Source organism: Diadema antillarum, unplaced genomic scaffold (assembly GCF_040938485.1).
Source record: "Diadema antillarum isolate AM-2024a unplaced genomic scaffold, OU_Dant_1.0 seq00000810_RagTag, whole genome shotgun sequence".
NCBI lineage: Eukaryota > Metazoa > Echinodermata > Echinoidea > Diadematoida > Diadematidae > Diadema > Diadema antillarum.
Genome location: NW_027271690.1, coordinates 658,955 through 676,527, shown reverse-complemented (window position 1 = coordinate 676,527; position 17,573 = coordinate 658,955). Strand labels below are relative to the sequence as shown.

Below are 17,573 nucleotides of genomic sequence, written 5' to 3'. Positions count from 1 at the left end.
ATGTCTAACTGATGTCTACGTGCTTCGGCGGCCCGAACGAGATATAGCTAGCTGTCTGTTGGTTCTCTACGTAATTTCGCGGCCGATACCCGACTGCCAGTCAACGAAAGACAAGTCCCGCGACGTTCGAACTACTGCCGCGGCCGCACCGTTTCGTACTGCGGTCATGCACCTCGCACCAAAATCGCGTACGAAGGGAGTGTTTATGGTTTCCTGACTTTGTTCATCATGTGACCTCTGAAGTGGTCACGAGACCCTTTCACAATAACGTACGTAGTCTTACCTCCGGTCCGGTACCTCCTTGGTTAGACCAGACCCTCCCACTGTGGATACAACAAAAATACTTACTGGTAAACTGACAGTGACATGTATACATATCAAGAGAATGACAGACTGCATTCGAGTCACATTATATAAGTGTATTATACAGTGCAGTTTGTTCACTAATGAATAAACGAAACAATTAAACAATCAATAAACAATATTGGACAATAAGTCATCCATCATCATTCAGTGTTCTCGCCGGACGTCATCCTTCCTTTCAAGCATCACACCAAGTCCTCACTCAAATGGGCAATAACCATTCCACACATTATGCTTAAATTGCCAGTTTCGATTAAAAAAAAGTATGCTATGACAAACAGAATAAATCAAAATCGACAAACATTAATTAAATCTTAACCGAATAATAACCGAACATTTTTTTAAGCAAACTCCCATGAAAATTAGACCACATTAGATCACCTCACAACTTTCCTATATATTGCTTTCACACAAAAACATTAACAATCTACTTTTTAGTTTTCTTGCATCGACTTTAATCCCTTCCCCCATCTAATGCCGGTGATACTAGCTATAGTTACAAGACTGCATTGATTTGATGTGAAAAATAAAGCTTAGATTGTTCTGATATTTACATCACCTCTATAATCATTATGACTAATAATATCAATGATTTATCTCTTTGTATTTCGTTTATTCATTTTCATTTTCAACACAAAAGCATACGTATGATTATTATAATATTAAACACTGAGTGCTTTGAAAAAGTAATATACATAATTATTCTCAATATCAAAATATAATCACGCAATAGGTTGTGAAGCCATGTCAAAATGCAGGTTCATCGTAATTATCAATAAAACAAAAAAAAATAAAAGATAAGAAATCGTTTAAATACATCAATCGTGTCATGATAATAATTACTACAAACAAGATTTGCAAGTGAATACTTGATGTATCTAACTAATTAATGATGCAACCACCCTCAGTAGGGTACAAGTACATGTGTATATAGAAAGGGGATGTGACACAAAGAGTACATAGAGAGGAGGTATTCCATAAAAGAAATGAATTATAAAAGAGAGGAGAGACATGTACATGTATAAAATTATCGTACAGTAGAAAAATTCAATCTGGTTTGATTTATCACTCCAGTCAAATGGACAGATGGGGCAAACTAGCTTTAAAAAAATAGATTGATAGAAAGAGGGATAGAGAGAGAGAGAAACAGAAAGAGGAGAGGAGAAGATAGTCATGGCTCAGAAAGAATGATTTCAAAGCACGTAAGAACGAAGAAAGAGAGCAGAGCATGCTAGAGCCTCGTCTTTAACATTGTGTCATTATACATTGGTACGTATGAAGGGTTTGTTTGCAAAAACCGATAAGTCCATTTTTGAAGATTTTGAAGTTGATCTCTGTCATAAAGTACAAAATAATACCTTTCAAATGATATATTGGTCACTGCATGTAAAGGTATATTTTTGAAGTTATGGTCAAAAGAAACAAAATTTTTCTTATTATTCTCTGTATTTTTCTTGACCTTTAATCGCAAATATCTCCATATGGCAAATATGGACTTATCGGTTTTTGCAAACTCTTCGTATATACTCTTTGTCGACTTCGTTGATTTATTCGTAGTAAATGTTTCATTAGGAATAATTTTTCCGCTCTTAAAGGGAAAAATCAGGAAAGACGGAGAAGAACAAAAATGAATGGAATGATGTACCCTTGAAAGACACAAATAATGTTACTCTCTATAAAAAAAAAAGATCGAGTGAAAATATTCACTCTTGAAGGAGTGAATACAAAAAAGAGTGAATTTAGAATGAAATTGGAGTAAATCTTGAGTGAAATTGGAGTTAATTTTTCCTGAAAATGTTCATTTTCACTTATTTTGGAGTGATCTTTATAAGATCACTCGAAGATTTTGGAGTGATCCTGCCCTGAGGTCACTATAAAACGAGTGAAAATGAACATTTTCACTCAAAATTCACTCCAGTTTCACTCTAAATTCACTCTTTTCTGTTATTCATCCCTTCAGGAGTGAACATTTTCACTCGATTTTTTTTTACAGAGTATAGACGAAGAGAGAGAGGGAGAGAGAGAGAGAGAGAGAGAGAGACAGAAAGTTAAACGTCTATATCTTCAATCAATGCAGCTTATTTTTCCATCCAACAAAGAGTGAAACAAAATGATATAATGACGTTATATCCCGATGATCCTGATGATAATGTAAGATGACATTAAAATCCTATCCAACTGGAAAAGGGTGTCAGAAAATTCGTGTGTAAGTCCTACATGCTACACTATTACAGTGATCCTGTAAACATCTTCCATGCGGTTCTTTGTTTATATTCCTTAATGACACAAATGGAATACTCAAACTTTATTCTTCCATTTATATTACCATGTAAGTATTACAGATAAAATATCGTTTGATGATACACACCGTCAGTGCCTAAGAAGACCGAATTCAAGCATCTCAATCATAATAAAACTATTATTACGTGATTATTATATCAAAAACTATTGCCTATCGATCGGTGTGGTTTTTTTTTTCCAAGCGTTTATCGTATTATACCTCAAAAGTACCGTGGCTATGATGTAAGAGGGCGCTATAACAGAGCTCATTATATGGAAAGTTTGTTGTTGGTGTTTTTGTTCATCTTCACACATAGGGCCTATACCTATGCAGACTTCAGACTCATTCATTTCATTTTTTCTGTAATCGCACAAACTGTAGTGAATCTTACGCATACCTGTACATCTTTGTATCGAGCTAGTGGCTGACTATGTAGGCCTATCTTGGCCTAGCTATATAGATCTCTATAATTAGCTTTTTTTGTGTGTGTCGTTGTTACCTGAATTCAAACTGGGTACAAGCACGTCCAGACCTCAAAGTCCTTACACCTCGTTATGCTTGTTAAACTTTGTTTGGGATACGAACAATTTCGTTCCCTTAAAATTACGCAAAAATTATTATCACTTTAAAAAAAAGAAAATTGAAGTCATTTTCTATCTTTACTATAAAACCAGCACAAAGTATACTAACTCAAGAAGGCACAAATGATATCTCATAACTGTTGGTTGATGCAATTCTCAGTAGCGAAAACTGGTTAAGGGAATTAACAATATGCGTTGTATTTAATAAACAGATGAATAATATTTCTTGTAATTTTCTTCATCTATCAGGACTATTGCTTTACTAAAGATAGCTGACGTGCTTGCTCATCTCCTAGAGGGCATCATGTCAACTGAAAACTCAAAATAATTATTTTATGGGGTGAAATTTTTGTCTGATATTGTCCGATTTTCCTTAAAATTAGCCTGTAGGAGTTTGTCAATCATTTTGCACTCACACAAGTTATGTTTGGTATTTTGCCCAACCCAAATAAAAAAGAAAAGAAAAACAGAAGTAAAGGAAGATATTGGAAAGAAACAGAGGAAAAGAACAAAACAAATTAAGATCAAACGAACGATCGTGTTTATTTAGGCCTATGCAATCGCCAAAAATGATGGTTGTTAAAACTCTGAATTGGAAATTAGAATTACTTTCCGATAAAACTCACTGACCAAGGATAGAGACCAAAGAAAGATACCTTTTCCTAAATTATTCTACAGTGGTTGAAAAGAAAATGATGTCTCGAACGTGCAACGACAATGTATCTGATTTGTGATCGACCACAAGCATAATAAGAGAATATGACATGGAATCCTATAGGATGTTAGTACAATAAATGAAGATTAGAGCGCTGAGCATGGTAATTATCAGTTATGAGGGGGGAAAAAAGAAAAGTTACATTAAAAGTTAGCATCTGTTGTGCCTCTCTGTCAGTCAGAAGCTAAGAAAATAAGAAGCTGTCCCACGCAGTCAAACAATGCTCTACACCAGCAGTATGTGCAGTGTGGGCACAACACGTTTTACTGGCAAACGATAAAACTAGATCAAACATTTCCTTTCTTGTCAACACCGTGTAAACCCATGCGGTGACTTCCATTTCCACCCAGACATCACAGACGAAACGAATGCAGACGATGACGTCACCAGTACTGAGCAGTACTCTCCGATCATATCCCGAGACCGTACGAACACTCCTTTCGGGAGAAATGAATTACCCGATCGAGGGGCTCGGCTCTCGGGTTTTGTCTCCTTCGAAATACCCGTGACAAGGTAATGGAAATTACGTATCTCATAGAAAATCGAGCTTCATCTCGTTTGCTGGTGTATCTATCATCTTGTTGTGGCATTGTATTGATTTGTGTATTTTTAGGCTTAGTATTTTGATTGATATTATCTTTAATTACGCAGGAGATCTCTACCAAAAACGGTAAACAACGGCTGGTCCTGGACGGACTACCGTACGATTTGCAAGTTGCCATGAGCTATCCCACTCCTAAGGGGAAAGGTGTGTATTACCAGCAACAACACCCACAACAGTATCCTTTTTCCAATGAAATTGCTGTTTATAAGCTATGTTACTCCTTATATTTGTAAATTACATTTGATGTTCTTGAAAATCGTGTGAAATGACTGATTCTAAGGTATTTATCATGAACGATACAGCTAACCATACGTGTCCGTATTATGGAAACTAACATACGCAGGACACGTAGCGCAGCGTCGTGCTTTGCAATGATTGAAGTGAAAATGCCGGTATGGGAATCCCACTCGGCTCCCATTATCAGTGAAAACATTTACCGAAAATATATACATGATTTATGAAGTGATGAGTATGATTATGGTTGGGATGATCTTTTCAGTGGATAAACAGATGATCACGTGAGATATTTGACATGTTTACAGCTTTTGAAGTCATTCCTTTTTGAGCAGACATGTGTGCCACATGCTCGTTACTGCGCTGAGCTGAGCTGTGCCACATGAAGAGGTTGACCTGTGCACTGTGCAAATGGCTCAATAGGGATAGGCATGGCATGCCCACTCGTCGCAAAGATGCAATATGGTGGCATGACAAGTCTCAAGTAAGCCCAAGCTTATGTGTTTGGTCCATGACTTTTTTTTTTTCTGTTTGTTGATGATGTTTATTGGTTTGGAATGTTTTCCAGGCTATTATTCTCCCATTTACCCAACATTATCCAGGTTGTTGTCTATTTTCATGATAACTTTAATGATTAGGGCTCTAACGTAACACTCTGAAGTTGGGTGTGGGCTTGACATTTTAATGATTTATCAATTTGGGCGTGAGCATGTTTAGATCAAGGGGCTTGGAGTATTGCATAGACTACATGTATCTATTTACAGTATGTAATTGTGACATACCAACAATGATGCCTGATACAATAGCAATATCGGAGGGGGGGGGGGGGGGGGGGGGGGGGGGGAGGGGGGGGAATTGATTCAAACGTGATTGCGTGATGATGTGCACGTTCATCATGACTGCCGTCAGGCCTCATTGTGCAGACTCGGCATAGATGTATAAAAGAAGCCCTATGTAAAACTCGGCACAGGTACAGTAGGATTAAAGAATGCTGCGGACATGTACCAGTAAGTATTTCCTCACACACCTTCACTAGTTCAGGATCACTGAGATTGAGAATTTGTGTTGGTTTACATTTCACTTGCTGTTTTGTTTTCACCTCTTCCGTGGTTTCATGTCAAATCTGAAAATGTAAATTGTTACTTTTGTTTTTTGCAAATAGATATTATTAGATATTATTATTATTATTATTGTTATTATTATTATTATTATTATCATCACCATCATTATTGTTATTATTATAATTATTACTACCACTACTATTATTGTCATTGTTATTTAATTATTTTTATTGTCATTTCCAACGCTGTTTATGCTTGCTCTAATAGCTATTTTTGCGCAACTGCCAAACTCAAGAGAGGTCATTTTATTACTGTGTATACTCTTTGTTTGAGTCTAATCAGTGCATATGACCTTGTTGAGTGCTCAAAGCGAACTGTATCGGAATGCGTGTTGTACACATGATGTGAATACTGTTCCTGACTGCTTCGCGTAGGGAGCGTTTGAGGGCTCTGTGGAGATGTGTCCATGTACAACTTTGTACATTCATACTTGTACCTCTCAAGTTTGTTTGGGCTCTTGATACACAAAGGTCACATGTGTAGCAACGGGTCAATCGCATAGTGCACTTACAAATATACGCTATATCAGGTATAGCATACATTCTGCATGTACGGACCTACAGATTTTAAAGGGACTGTACAGTTCTGGTTGAGGTGAGGATTTAGCTTTTTTAACGTTTTGTGAGATATTCAGAAACCACTCGATGAGATGTCAAAGAGCATGCAATTCTAAGGGGTATCAAAAGTTTATTTGATGAAAATCGGTTTTGAAATGGCCAAGATATCCAAAAACAAGGTGAAACAAAGAGATCCTAATAAAAGGCGTGGCCTGTCGCCTTTATTATTATGATTTTGTTTTTGGATATCTCAGCCATTTGAAAGCCAATTTTCATCAAATAGACGTTGAATCCTTCTTAAAATTACATGCTCTTTCATATTTCATAAGAGGTTTCTCATTATCTTACTTAGGAATGTTATAAACCTAAATCCCCACCTCAAACCAGTACTGTACAGTCCCTTTAAGCAATCTTTCGTACTCAACAGTAAAAAAAACAGCACCAAGGTTCGACCTCCCGTGCCAAAATTCGAGCGCATGCAAAAGCATAGGTTTTACATGTGCTGTAGCTGGCGGTCAAATCTTGGACAGCATTATGGTCAAATTATGGGTGGCTTGTTTCAACATGTATCAATTTTAGATGGAGATGGCTGGAAATCAAAGCTCTCAAGATCATATCAGTGAATTTGCTGAGCTTTCGACATACGATATAGTACTACTACTAGTAGTACTACATGTACCTCATTTGTTAAGGTTCGGGAAATGTACAATAGGTATCCATCACCCATGAAAGTGTGAGCTATATGTTGTTGCCTGGTAGAATTGTCTTGTTTCACTCGGGTTAGGTCATACTGTACAACCGTATACGCCATATATTTAGCGAGTCTGAATTTTTGTGAATTGGAATCTTCCGACGATTTCGTGAGTGGTTAAATTCGCGATCATGGAGTCCTGTACCGAATGGACGAATGTACATGTGTGTATGTACGCGTACCTCACATTCATAGCTTGATCAGAGTCAATATTTTCGTGTGTCTTTAATTTCGCGAATAGCACCCGACTTGTGTGAAATTCGCGAAAATAAAAACCTCGCGAGATATTCAGCGTATATAACACTAATACTGTTCATAGCTCATCAAACTGCATGTATGAAATTCCCACCTTGCATAGGGTTGGGTCAGGGTTGCTAATTGCCTCACAGAGGCAGTTCACCCATTCATGCGCAATATTGCAATCGTGCATTATACTCGCATTTGAACAAAGCATGAATTTAAAAGTTTAGTTTTTAAAAAACTCTGAATTAAAGGCTTTCTTATGGTGCCATTAAATGTACTAGGTAAATCTTGACATCTATGAGAACACATGGCCTATTCTTTCAACATTTCTGAAGTTGCTTTGTTTTAACCAGCCATGAAACACAACAAGCACTTCTTTAGTTAAAAAAACAAAACAAAAGAAAACAAAATCTACAAGGTAAACACAACACAAATTTGCATGTTTGGGCACTAACATTTTCCACTGCTAGATTAGTTTCATAAACATGGTGAATGAAAAAAAAAAAATTTTTTTCTGTCTCTACATGTACAGGTGTAGTTTGAAAATAATAAACTGCACAAAGTATGTTAGTGAATACAGGTACTTATTTCTTTAGATATTTCTTTGGTGCTTTTTGCCGCATTTGGTATTTCAATTTATGCATGCTTGTGTCACACAGGCATGCCAATGTCACTAGTGCACAGAATCAAATCTGAGCTATATTGTGCCTGCTATAGGCACTCTTGTCAACTTCCGCTACAGTATGCTTTTGGATCAGTATATTGTGTTCTTCTAAAAATGCTCTGTGGGTGCGCTTTTAGACCACATAAATATCCAACATGGCAAGTTGCATGGGAATAAATGGAAATAAAATCAATGGTTAGTAAAGTAGTTACTTGCCTCCATATCATTTAGATAGCCAAATGACACTTTGTTGTGGAGTTGTTGTGTATATCAGTAATACTATTTTCAGTTCTTCCTACTCAATTCTTATATTGCATAGTGCATTCATGTCCGTTGGCTTCTGAACTCCAGGTAGACGTACATTTTGTAAAGCTAATATATATGAGTGGGCTTATTTACCAGCTCCTGCAAACATGCTCTGTGGTGGTGACAGTTGCCCGCTACGCTGGATGGACATCCCTTGATTTAACCTTTGTCAATTGCCCTTTCACTGTAGTAATTGCTAGAGAAACTTGTGAACAGAGGGTCATCACATGAGGCAAGAGTCAAGCCACTGGCAAGGGGCAAGCCCAGTTGAGAGGGCCTGGCGAGACCCATCTGAATGTCTAAGCACTTTCATTTTCACTTCCATTGTTGGGTAGCAAAATTTGAAGCTGATCAGCAGAGCTCTTTGCAAAGAAGCTCGTGTGTGGTACAACTGTAGCATGCTTCGCACGTTCGTTTCTTCCATTTAGTAGTTTTGCAGTATGCTAAAAAGTTCTGGAAAAAATCTGAGCTAAGAATGATTCAAAATAAATCTGCAGAAGGACCTATCGGTCTGCAATTTCAGACGGCATAGAGTACCAAAGTGTGATGTCATAGCCATTCATCGCCATGGAAACTTGTTCTTCGCAATCTCACCTGGCCCAAATATCTGTCAACACTGTAGAATGATTGTAGACTGTATGATGATGAACCACAGATAATGTTGTGTTGCTATATGAAACGAGTGCGTGTATTTGTATTGTTGTTTGGTGGTGTGATTTTGCTTTTCTGTTTGTTTGTTTGTTTGTTTTTTGGGGGCAAATATTGTATCTGAGCAAAGTTTAGAGTATGGTGTGGATGAACAGTTTGATGGTACCCAAGAATGTACTGCTAAGGTAGGTCTCCTTGGTGATATTTGTTGTAAGCAACATTGAGTTAACATCTTATCTAGAGGATGACACCCCCCCCCCCCCACCCCCCCAAAAAAAAGAAGAAATAATAATAAATAATAATAATAATGATTAAAGATAAAAATATTATATTGCATATTCAGGGATGTCTAAGCAAGTGTAGATGTCTTGTGAAGTGTTTGGGAAAGGGAATATTTCCGAGTACAGTCAAACCTGCCTTAGCGGCCACCTGTCTATAGCGCCACCTGTCTATAGCGGCCACCTGTCTATAGCGGCCACTGAAAAATCCCCCCGAGATAAAAACCCTGTTAAAGACCCTGTGTATAGCGGCCACCTGTCTAACGCGGCCAGCGGCCACAAATTTTGTTTCCCGCGGTAGAATTTAACCTGTCTATAGCGGCCAAAAACCCAAATGAGCCTTAGCCGAGCCGATAATTCAGTGTCTTTTTCTGCTTTGCAGCCATGCGGGCAACGATCAGTGATCGCCTCTGCTGCATTCATCCCTCGTTCAATCATAACTATGCACTACCGTTAAGCTTTCTTCACGACAATACACATACTACTGTGCAACAATTTCATGTACACCGGCATGATTTCATGCATGAAACACACGGTGTGTGCATACGCTCACACATACATGTATAATAAGGGTACAACAATGATACATGTACATGTAAGCAATGCACACAAAGTTGGATTACCTGTCTATAGCGGCCACCTGTCTATAACGCCACATTTTCCGTTTCCCTTGGGTGGCCGCTATAGACAGGTTTGACTGTATATGTATTTCCAGTATTCTATGGAAATCCCACAGAGCAATAACATTGTCCTTAAACACCCAAGTGTCAATTTGTATGCTGCTGCATGTTTTCATAGCAAGGGTTACTGGTTACTCTATTAAAGGTGATGCAAAAGCATCTGCCTGTCATTGGATCCTGTGGCTGGACTCATTATGCCATTTCAAAGAAAATTATGTAATCCACAGGAAAGCAATACAAGGCAGAGCATGATGTGCTAAGTAATATTGCACATGCACTATGCATGGTAAAGTACATGTCCTGGACTCCTTGTCTGTACCATAAAATCCCCCTCAAAACAATGGAGGTGTTGCGACACCTCATTTCAATGTACTTGTAGAAACGCTACCTGGAGCCATTGCAGCTATAATATGAGTAATTGCACTATGTGGCACAAAGGTCGTGCTGAATTCGTTCCAAAACAAGATGCTACATATTTCATTTTTGAGGGTGTTAGAAACCAGGGGAGATGATTTCACTCAAAACACAATATTGCAGCAACTGCACATTTTTTTTTTTTTTAGTTTTGCATATGTTTACAATGTATAGTGATACTGATTGATAGAGGGATTTGTTTAATTTCAAATCTAGAGGAATTACAGTGAGACATACACTAGATAATGCTATCATTTTTTTTTTTTGAGCGCAGTCATCTTGATTTGTGAATGGTAGTTTAATGAAAGCTGATAAGTGAAAGTTAAACAAGATTAACTGTGACACTCACTCCTTTGTGTGAGTTCTGGCCACTTTTCTGCCACTTGTCAAGTTCTACTATTATGTCATTCCAAAGTGTGCCGATTCACTGCAAGTGCAATGATGCATTCCATACTGATGATACAGGTTGTACCTAGAATAGAAGGCATGAAGTTCCAAGGTGGTAAAAAAGGTAGATTAATTCCTGGTTCTGTTGCCTACTGGTTTGGATTTAGGAGCAAAATATACAATCGTACCAACGGAGGAAGCTGGACTCGCTAAAAATCTGGTGCAATAAATGTTTTTTAATTATCTATGCGTGTATTGTAGCAATATGGCACATAAAAAAGCAAGACACGTGGCAGTGTGATGCTCTGGTGAGCACTGCTCGATTCATGCAGTCACCCCCCCCCCCCCTTTCCTATTTCTTTCTCTCCTCACCACTGGTCAATTTTGGACTTGTGAATTAAAATGCCATCAAAAACCCAGTGGTGCATTCTTGCATACAGACTTATCCCAGAGGTACAGTAATTGTCACTCCTACATTGCAACTCCCCTCCCGCCTTCAGAGTGGTATCCTAATAGTCATGGTAAGAAATGGGTTTCTGTAGCATGAATAAAGTGTGTGCAGCCATCCTTGGGCATCATGAATATGATGGCCAGGGCAAGCAAGCATTTAAAGTGGGAATGGAGAATCAAATTAAATGTTGTGATGACCTTCAAGTGCACAAGAACTTCTAACATACAAACTGTATGCACGCATTGAACTTCCGGAGCACTCACTAAACATAGGTGACCATTTATATAGAATTTTAGGGAGTGCTCCTGACCCCAGCCTAGAGAGGGGCGCCCCAGGGCCTGAAGGTCTGTTCATATAGATTTTTTATTTTTGTTTTTATTTTTGTTTGTTTATTTATTTTTTATTTTTTATTTATTTATTTATTATTATTATTTTATTTTTTTATTTTTTTTAATTTTTTTTAATTATTTTTATTTTATTTTATTATTATTATTTTTTTTTTTTTTTTGGGGGGGGGGGGGGGTCCAGGAGTGCTCCTTGGGTGCTTTAACTGCCCTGTATAAATGGGATATCACATACAGGCTGTAGTCTCCCAAAGAGGCTTTGAAATATCCAGACCTCCCAACCATACTGCATTTGGAGGAAAGAATCTGAATTTTGACCATTCCCAACTCTTGTTTCAACAGGAATTTCCTATTTTTCTGGATAATTTTACTACACACTCCTATGGGAACTGCTCTTTCTTTCCTACTTTTGAGTCAAATCATCCCCATTTTTCAGTCAGAACGGTTGGGAGGTCTGAATATCTGTTACAGTTACATGTATGTGACGATTTCCTCTACTCTTTGTGAGTTGCCTATTGTGTGCCATGCACCAAAGAAGACATCAAATGTGATTCATGAATCTGTCTCACGCATTCAGTATCTTATGTGAATCTTGAATCTGTTTCAAGGATTTTATATCTTTGGTCTTGAATCAATATCTTTAATATGTCTAGAATAGAGTACTGGTAATCTTTGTTAGAAAGGGTACCACCCCTTGGGGATTGTGTACCTAGTTCATAAGAAAGAGCAAGAAGAACAGAGCCTATTGTGTGCTTTTTAAGTGTAATTTTAAGCTGAAGTGATTGAGAGTTGTTATATAATATGGACAAATATGTTTTCAGAAAACTTTGTAGTTTGACTATAGACTCGGCGCTAACACGCATTCGTTTTCCGAAACGAACATGTCTCTTTGCGTGCATTAGTCACGTTTATAAAATGGGTTCAAGAATGTAGCCAATTGGAAGCGCTGAAATGAGTCACGTGTGCGTGCATTAATTTCTGTTATGAATGCCATAGTAATAGCTTCAGTGCCAGTGTATGGCCATGTAACATTTTGTAATGTGATTTTTCAATGCAGAAATATGGCTTTTGTTCAATTCATTCATAGATCCTAGTAAAGTTCTTCTAACTGAACTTGCTGTAGAGGATTTGATACCCCTTTCAGTAACTCTCTGGCTCGGGCCAGGCCGGAGCTAGGTCGTAAAATTTTGAGTTTTGAATGGGTCGGGCCAAAGTGGCCCGCCCCAGGCTCGGGCTAGTTTAGCGCTGCCCTAAGCTAGTGCCAGGCGTGGGCCAGGCTTGGGCCTGGCGCCGATCAAAGAGTTTATGAATGTCAGCAGCGCCAGGCTCGGGCCAAAATTCCTTGCACAGCCAAACGTCTCAATTACCTGTTCGTGCCTCCGCCGGAGCACACGTTCACTTACCATGGTAGTTATCCCTTATGTGGCCGAGTTTGTGAATGGGTCATGGTAAAAGTAGCGTGGCTCTGATATAGTTGCTGACCACAATTTTTACTGCTTGGCGCAGGCCAATGTAGCTGGGGCCAGGAGCTGACCAAAAATGTGTGAGTTACTGAAAGGGGTATGAAATTCAATAGACTAAAGTACAATGAGTTTACATTGCTAAATGTAATGCTGTCACAGAAAGGGCAAGGTCTTGACTTGAAATGGCATTTAGGATGCCAGTAAGTGTACAGTGTAAGCCACAGTTTTGCATTGAAAGTTGTTCTTGACTTCATTGATTCCCCCCCCCCCCCCCCCCCCCCCCACCCCAAAAAAAAAAAGAATGAATGATATTGTTGCTTCTTTAGTATGAGGCTTATTAATACACATTTAAAAAACACATGAATTTTCTGGTTTTCCGGTAGATTTTAAAGCCAGCTGTAAAGATTTCGTGTTTTTTTAATTTGAACTACCATGCAATGTGAATATGAGTTGAAAAGATGGCATTTCAGTGTGCTGTGTGGCAGTGCTTACTATCGTTCATATGCACACTTTTAACTTCTGTGACTTTGCTGCAAAAAAAAAAGAAGAAAGTAGTTTGGTTGAAATAAGTGTGGTGAACACTTTCATTATGAGTATGAATTCATATTATAGGCCTACTCCTAGAGCCTGTACATGGCAAGATTATATTCAAATGACCTGTTGACTCACCATTTGTCCATTGTGTAAGTACGTTACACCAGCATATATACACATACTGTTAATATCATCAGCTGGCTTGCCTTCAAACACAGTAATGCATAAATCACTCCTTTCACCTTGAACGATGAGAGTAGGGGCCTACCAAGGCACTAAAGGATTTTGTTATTAGCAGGGAACCTGGCATTTAGTCAAAAGTTCCTTCAACGTCTTGGGCAGGGGTCTTGAACAGAGTGGAAAAGAGGTAGTACATCAAAAATGTGTAGCGGAAGTTGCCTGCATTGTAAGCAGGTGCAAGGAGTGTGTTATGCCAGTCTGCTTCCGTTTCAAATGTTTTGAAGGTAATGTAACCTTGAAGGGGAGTGTACAAGGCCTTTTCTCAGCAAGAGTTCAAGAACATTTCTGAACTGTCGGTTTAGTGTCGCCATGCATGCATGAATTGTATATAGACAGCTTTTCTAATGTCTGAACAGCGTAGAAAATCAACTCTTCAAGCTACAAAGTGTGTAGTAGTGTGAAAGCAGATGATTTTGATAGTTACATTGCATCATTTATCAAAAGCAGAGATGTGATTCCTTTAAAAAAAAGAGGGGGAGGGAGATTGATGAAACCTAATGCCGTGTTCACAATTGGGATGGTCTGCCCCTTAGAGTAAACAACCCCAGTCATTGGACATACAGAATACAGTAATGCAGCTCATGCAAAAGGACTGATGTGTAAACCTTTTCTTTTTGTGTGCTGGCATATGACGGTGTCATGCAATGCTACAAATGTACATTGTACAACACCAATGTTTACATTTGTACTTTATACATATTATTTCTCCCATGATGATGCATGCTTTAATTTCTTAGGAGCAACTGCCCCTTTTGGCCTTTGATGCATATGGCTAGATGAGGTATGACACTTCAGGAAAAAGAATCACCAAACAAACAAATAAGTACTGGCAAGCAAAAATATTCGCATGCTTCTATTTTCGTGCTAGTTTCTGGTTGCGCGAAATACGCGAAAATTTGAACACTGCGAAAATTTCCACCTTCACAGTAAGTGAATACACAGGAAGACTGCAAAAATTGTAGGGGCACCCACTTTCCATTTTCATGCAAAATCTATTTTATGGAGGTATTGAAATCAGTGGGTATGGGGTGCGCAAGAGGTGGTGCAGCTGCCCATGTTTGTGGAACGTGGTGCTTTTGCTCACTTTATACTGAAATGGATGGAATTTGGTTTACTCTTAGAGATGAAACATAGTATGAAGACAGCTGAAAAGCATTTTGAAAAGAAAAAAGTTATCTAATATTTTTTCTACGCTGAGATTGGGTTTCACCTGAACACTGCACTATTAATATTCTGAGCAAATAGCAAAGTGCCGTACATTTAGCAGGATGATTACAATGTGTCAATAAACGTGCCAGTACTGATTGGTTTACATCGTACTTTCAAAATGAAATCTCAGTGCTCGTCCTGCTGTTATGATCAACAATGCAGACTTTAAGTTACAGCAAGATTGTGCAGGGAATACAAGTGACATAAGGTTGTATAGTATGGACTGTACATGTCAGATGCGACATACAATGCATCATATGGGAGGTGCTTGTGCATAATGCATGATACAAAAGTGACATAGCATTACAAGTTGTATGAATACATGTAGGCGCAACTGACAAAGCACATGGAGTAGTATACATGTGATATGCACTTACACTTGTACAAATTGTACATGCATGGAACTTTGGCACAGGTGCATATGATGGAATATTAACCATGACAAGTTGACAAGTTGATAATAATAAAGGCCCAGTGATGTAGAACTTGGAGCTAAAATTCCCTATGCTGGACATACACCGATATCATACGATTGTTGCACTATGTGTTTGCTCTCATATTAGAATGCACACAATGACTTTGCAAATCAGAGAGCGTGTATAACATGTGTGTGTGTGTGTCCTGTATTACTCAGCAGATGGGACACAATACGCTGGTATTCCCCTTGACCCCCTCTGGTACAGGATGACACGGGAGAACCACCGCATTCTTTGGAGGTTATTCATTCCTGTGATCAAGGACCAGCGTATACCTTGAGAGTGGGATCGTTGCAATGTAGCCGGGTTGTTATGATTAATGGGCACGTCAATAATTGTTCTCTTCTCATGAAAAGGAACTCTTCAGAAAAGTGCACAAATTACATGTACAATATCTAATAGAAGAGACTCCTGAACTACTTTACAACTCTTTGTATTAATTTTATACAATTGTATTTCCTGTATATGTGTAATGTACCAATAGTCACTCCTTTCTCTGATAACTATACCTCTATGGGGGGGATCTCCGGCATACACACACACACACACCCACACACACACACACACACACACACACACACAAAAAAAAAAAACATGTCGGTATAAGCTAGTACATGTATGTAATTAGCTTTGTAACTTGGAGGTTACAGAACTTCCACATGTATCCCATACATCTGTACATGCCTGTATCATAGAGTACTACAATTGTACACCACATTCATGTTGAATTCAAGATTTCAGATTATGCGGATTGCATTCTCATTCTATTTCTAGACTGCACCTAGAGCTTTAGAGCAGAAGTTTCCCATCTTTTGTTAACAGTATTTAACTCTTTACATTTCTTTTTCTCTCTTTCTTTCTTTCTTTCTTTCTTTTTTTGTGCAACTTGCCTTCCTGCACAATGAACAAATAAATGCTGTGAATTAAGTGCCTTAGGGTACAAGCAAATGATAATGGAGTTCATTGACATGGACATATCTTAACAGAATGTGCACAGACAGGCTGCTTTGAGGAAGTGTTGGTACAAGATATATTTTGTGAACCCTGATATCAATACTGGCTCTATTTCCTGTCATACAGCAGAAGTGTTGATTACACATACAAATTAAAAACTAGAGATTGTAATTTGTCATTACTGACAAATTAAGGTGATCCGATTTTTTTTTCATCAATGATTCGAGTCCTGATCGCAATAGGCATGATCATACAGGTTTCGTCTGTTGTTAAAAACGTTGGCCGTGTGATGTTTGAATTCTCGTTTAGAAAAGGGAGTCATATCTGCCATCTTTGGTACCAAATTCCGTATACACTAGATAACGAAGATACAACAACAAATACATATGACCTTTGACCCACCTTTACACTCCCAAGATGGCATCTGAGGAAAAAGTGGTTATTTTGTGAAATGATTCTTGCGACATCGTCTATACGTGTGCAAAATATGGAAAAGATAGGACAGGTATTCGCCAAGATACAAGATGAAACATTTATGACCTTTGACCCTAATTTACATACCCAAGATGTTGTCCGATCAAGTAGTTGTTATTTTATGAAATAATATACGTGACATGAACTAAACATGTGCAGAATATGGGGGTGATAGGGCGTGTTTTTCTTGAGTTATTGCAAAGAAAGTTGCAGAAAGAAAGAAATATCTCAATACATAGAAGATAAGCTTTAAGTTCAACCAAGTTTTTTATCGTGATCCCGACATCGTATGAAAAAACAAAATCAAATTTGACGATAGCGCAAAGTCTCAGCTACAACATATTAAAATCTAGGAGAAATTCACTGTAGGATAAGTGAGCTAGTGCTCGATAAAGACAATCATGTCAATTTTCACATTAAAAAATATTCCCTCCCATAGAGATAACACGTCATAACGAAGATACAAAAAGAAGTACATATGACCTTTGACCTCAATTTGCACAGACAAGATGGCATCTGAGTAAAAAGTGGTTATTTTGTGAAATGATCCTTGTAACATGGTCTTTGCGTTTGCAAAATATGGGAAAGATAGGACAGGTAT

The 17,573-nt window shown here is 38.2% G+C and overlaps 1 protein-coding gene across 1 annotated transcript in view; it reads left to right on the top strand.

Annotated features, from left to right (window-relative positions):
• The first annotated feature begins 4,440 nt into the window (after window positions 1–4,440).
• The window catches only part of LOC139739648 (eukaryotic translation initiation factor 4 gamma 1-like), a 49,904-nt gene continuing 36,771 nt past the window's right edge, over window positions 4,441–17,573 (top strand). Inside the window, exons 1-2 of the mRNA XM_071650258.1 lie at window positions 4,441–4,453; window positions 4,592–4,719. Of these exons, the coding sequence (XP_071506359.1) occupies window positions 4,661–4,719 (59 nt within the window). The 5' untranslated portion in view covers window positions 4,441–4,453; window positions 4,592–4,660. The remainder of the gene's footprint in view (window positions 4,454–4,591; window positions 4,720–17,573) is intronic.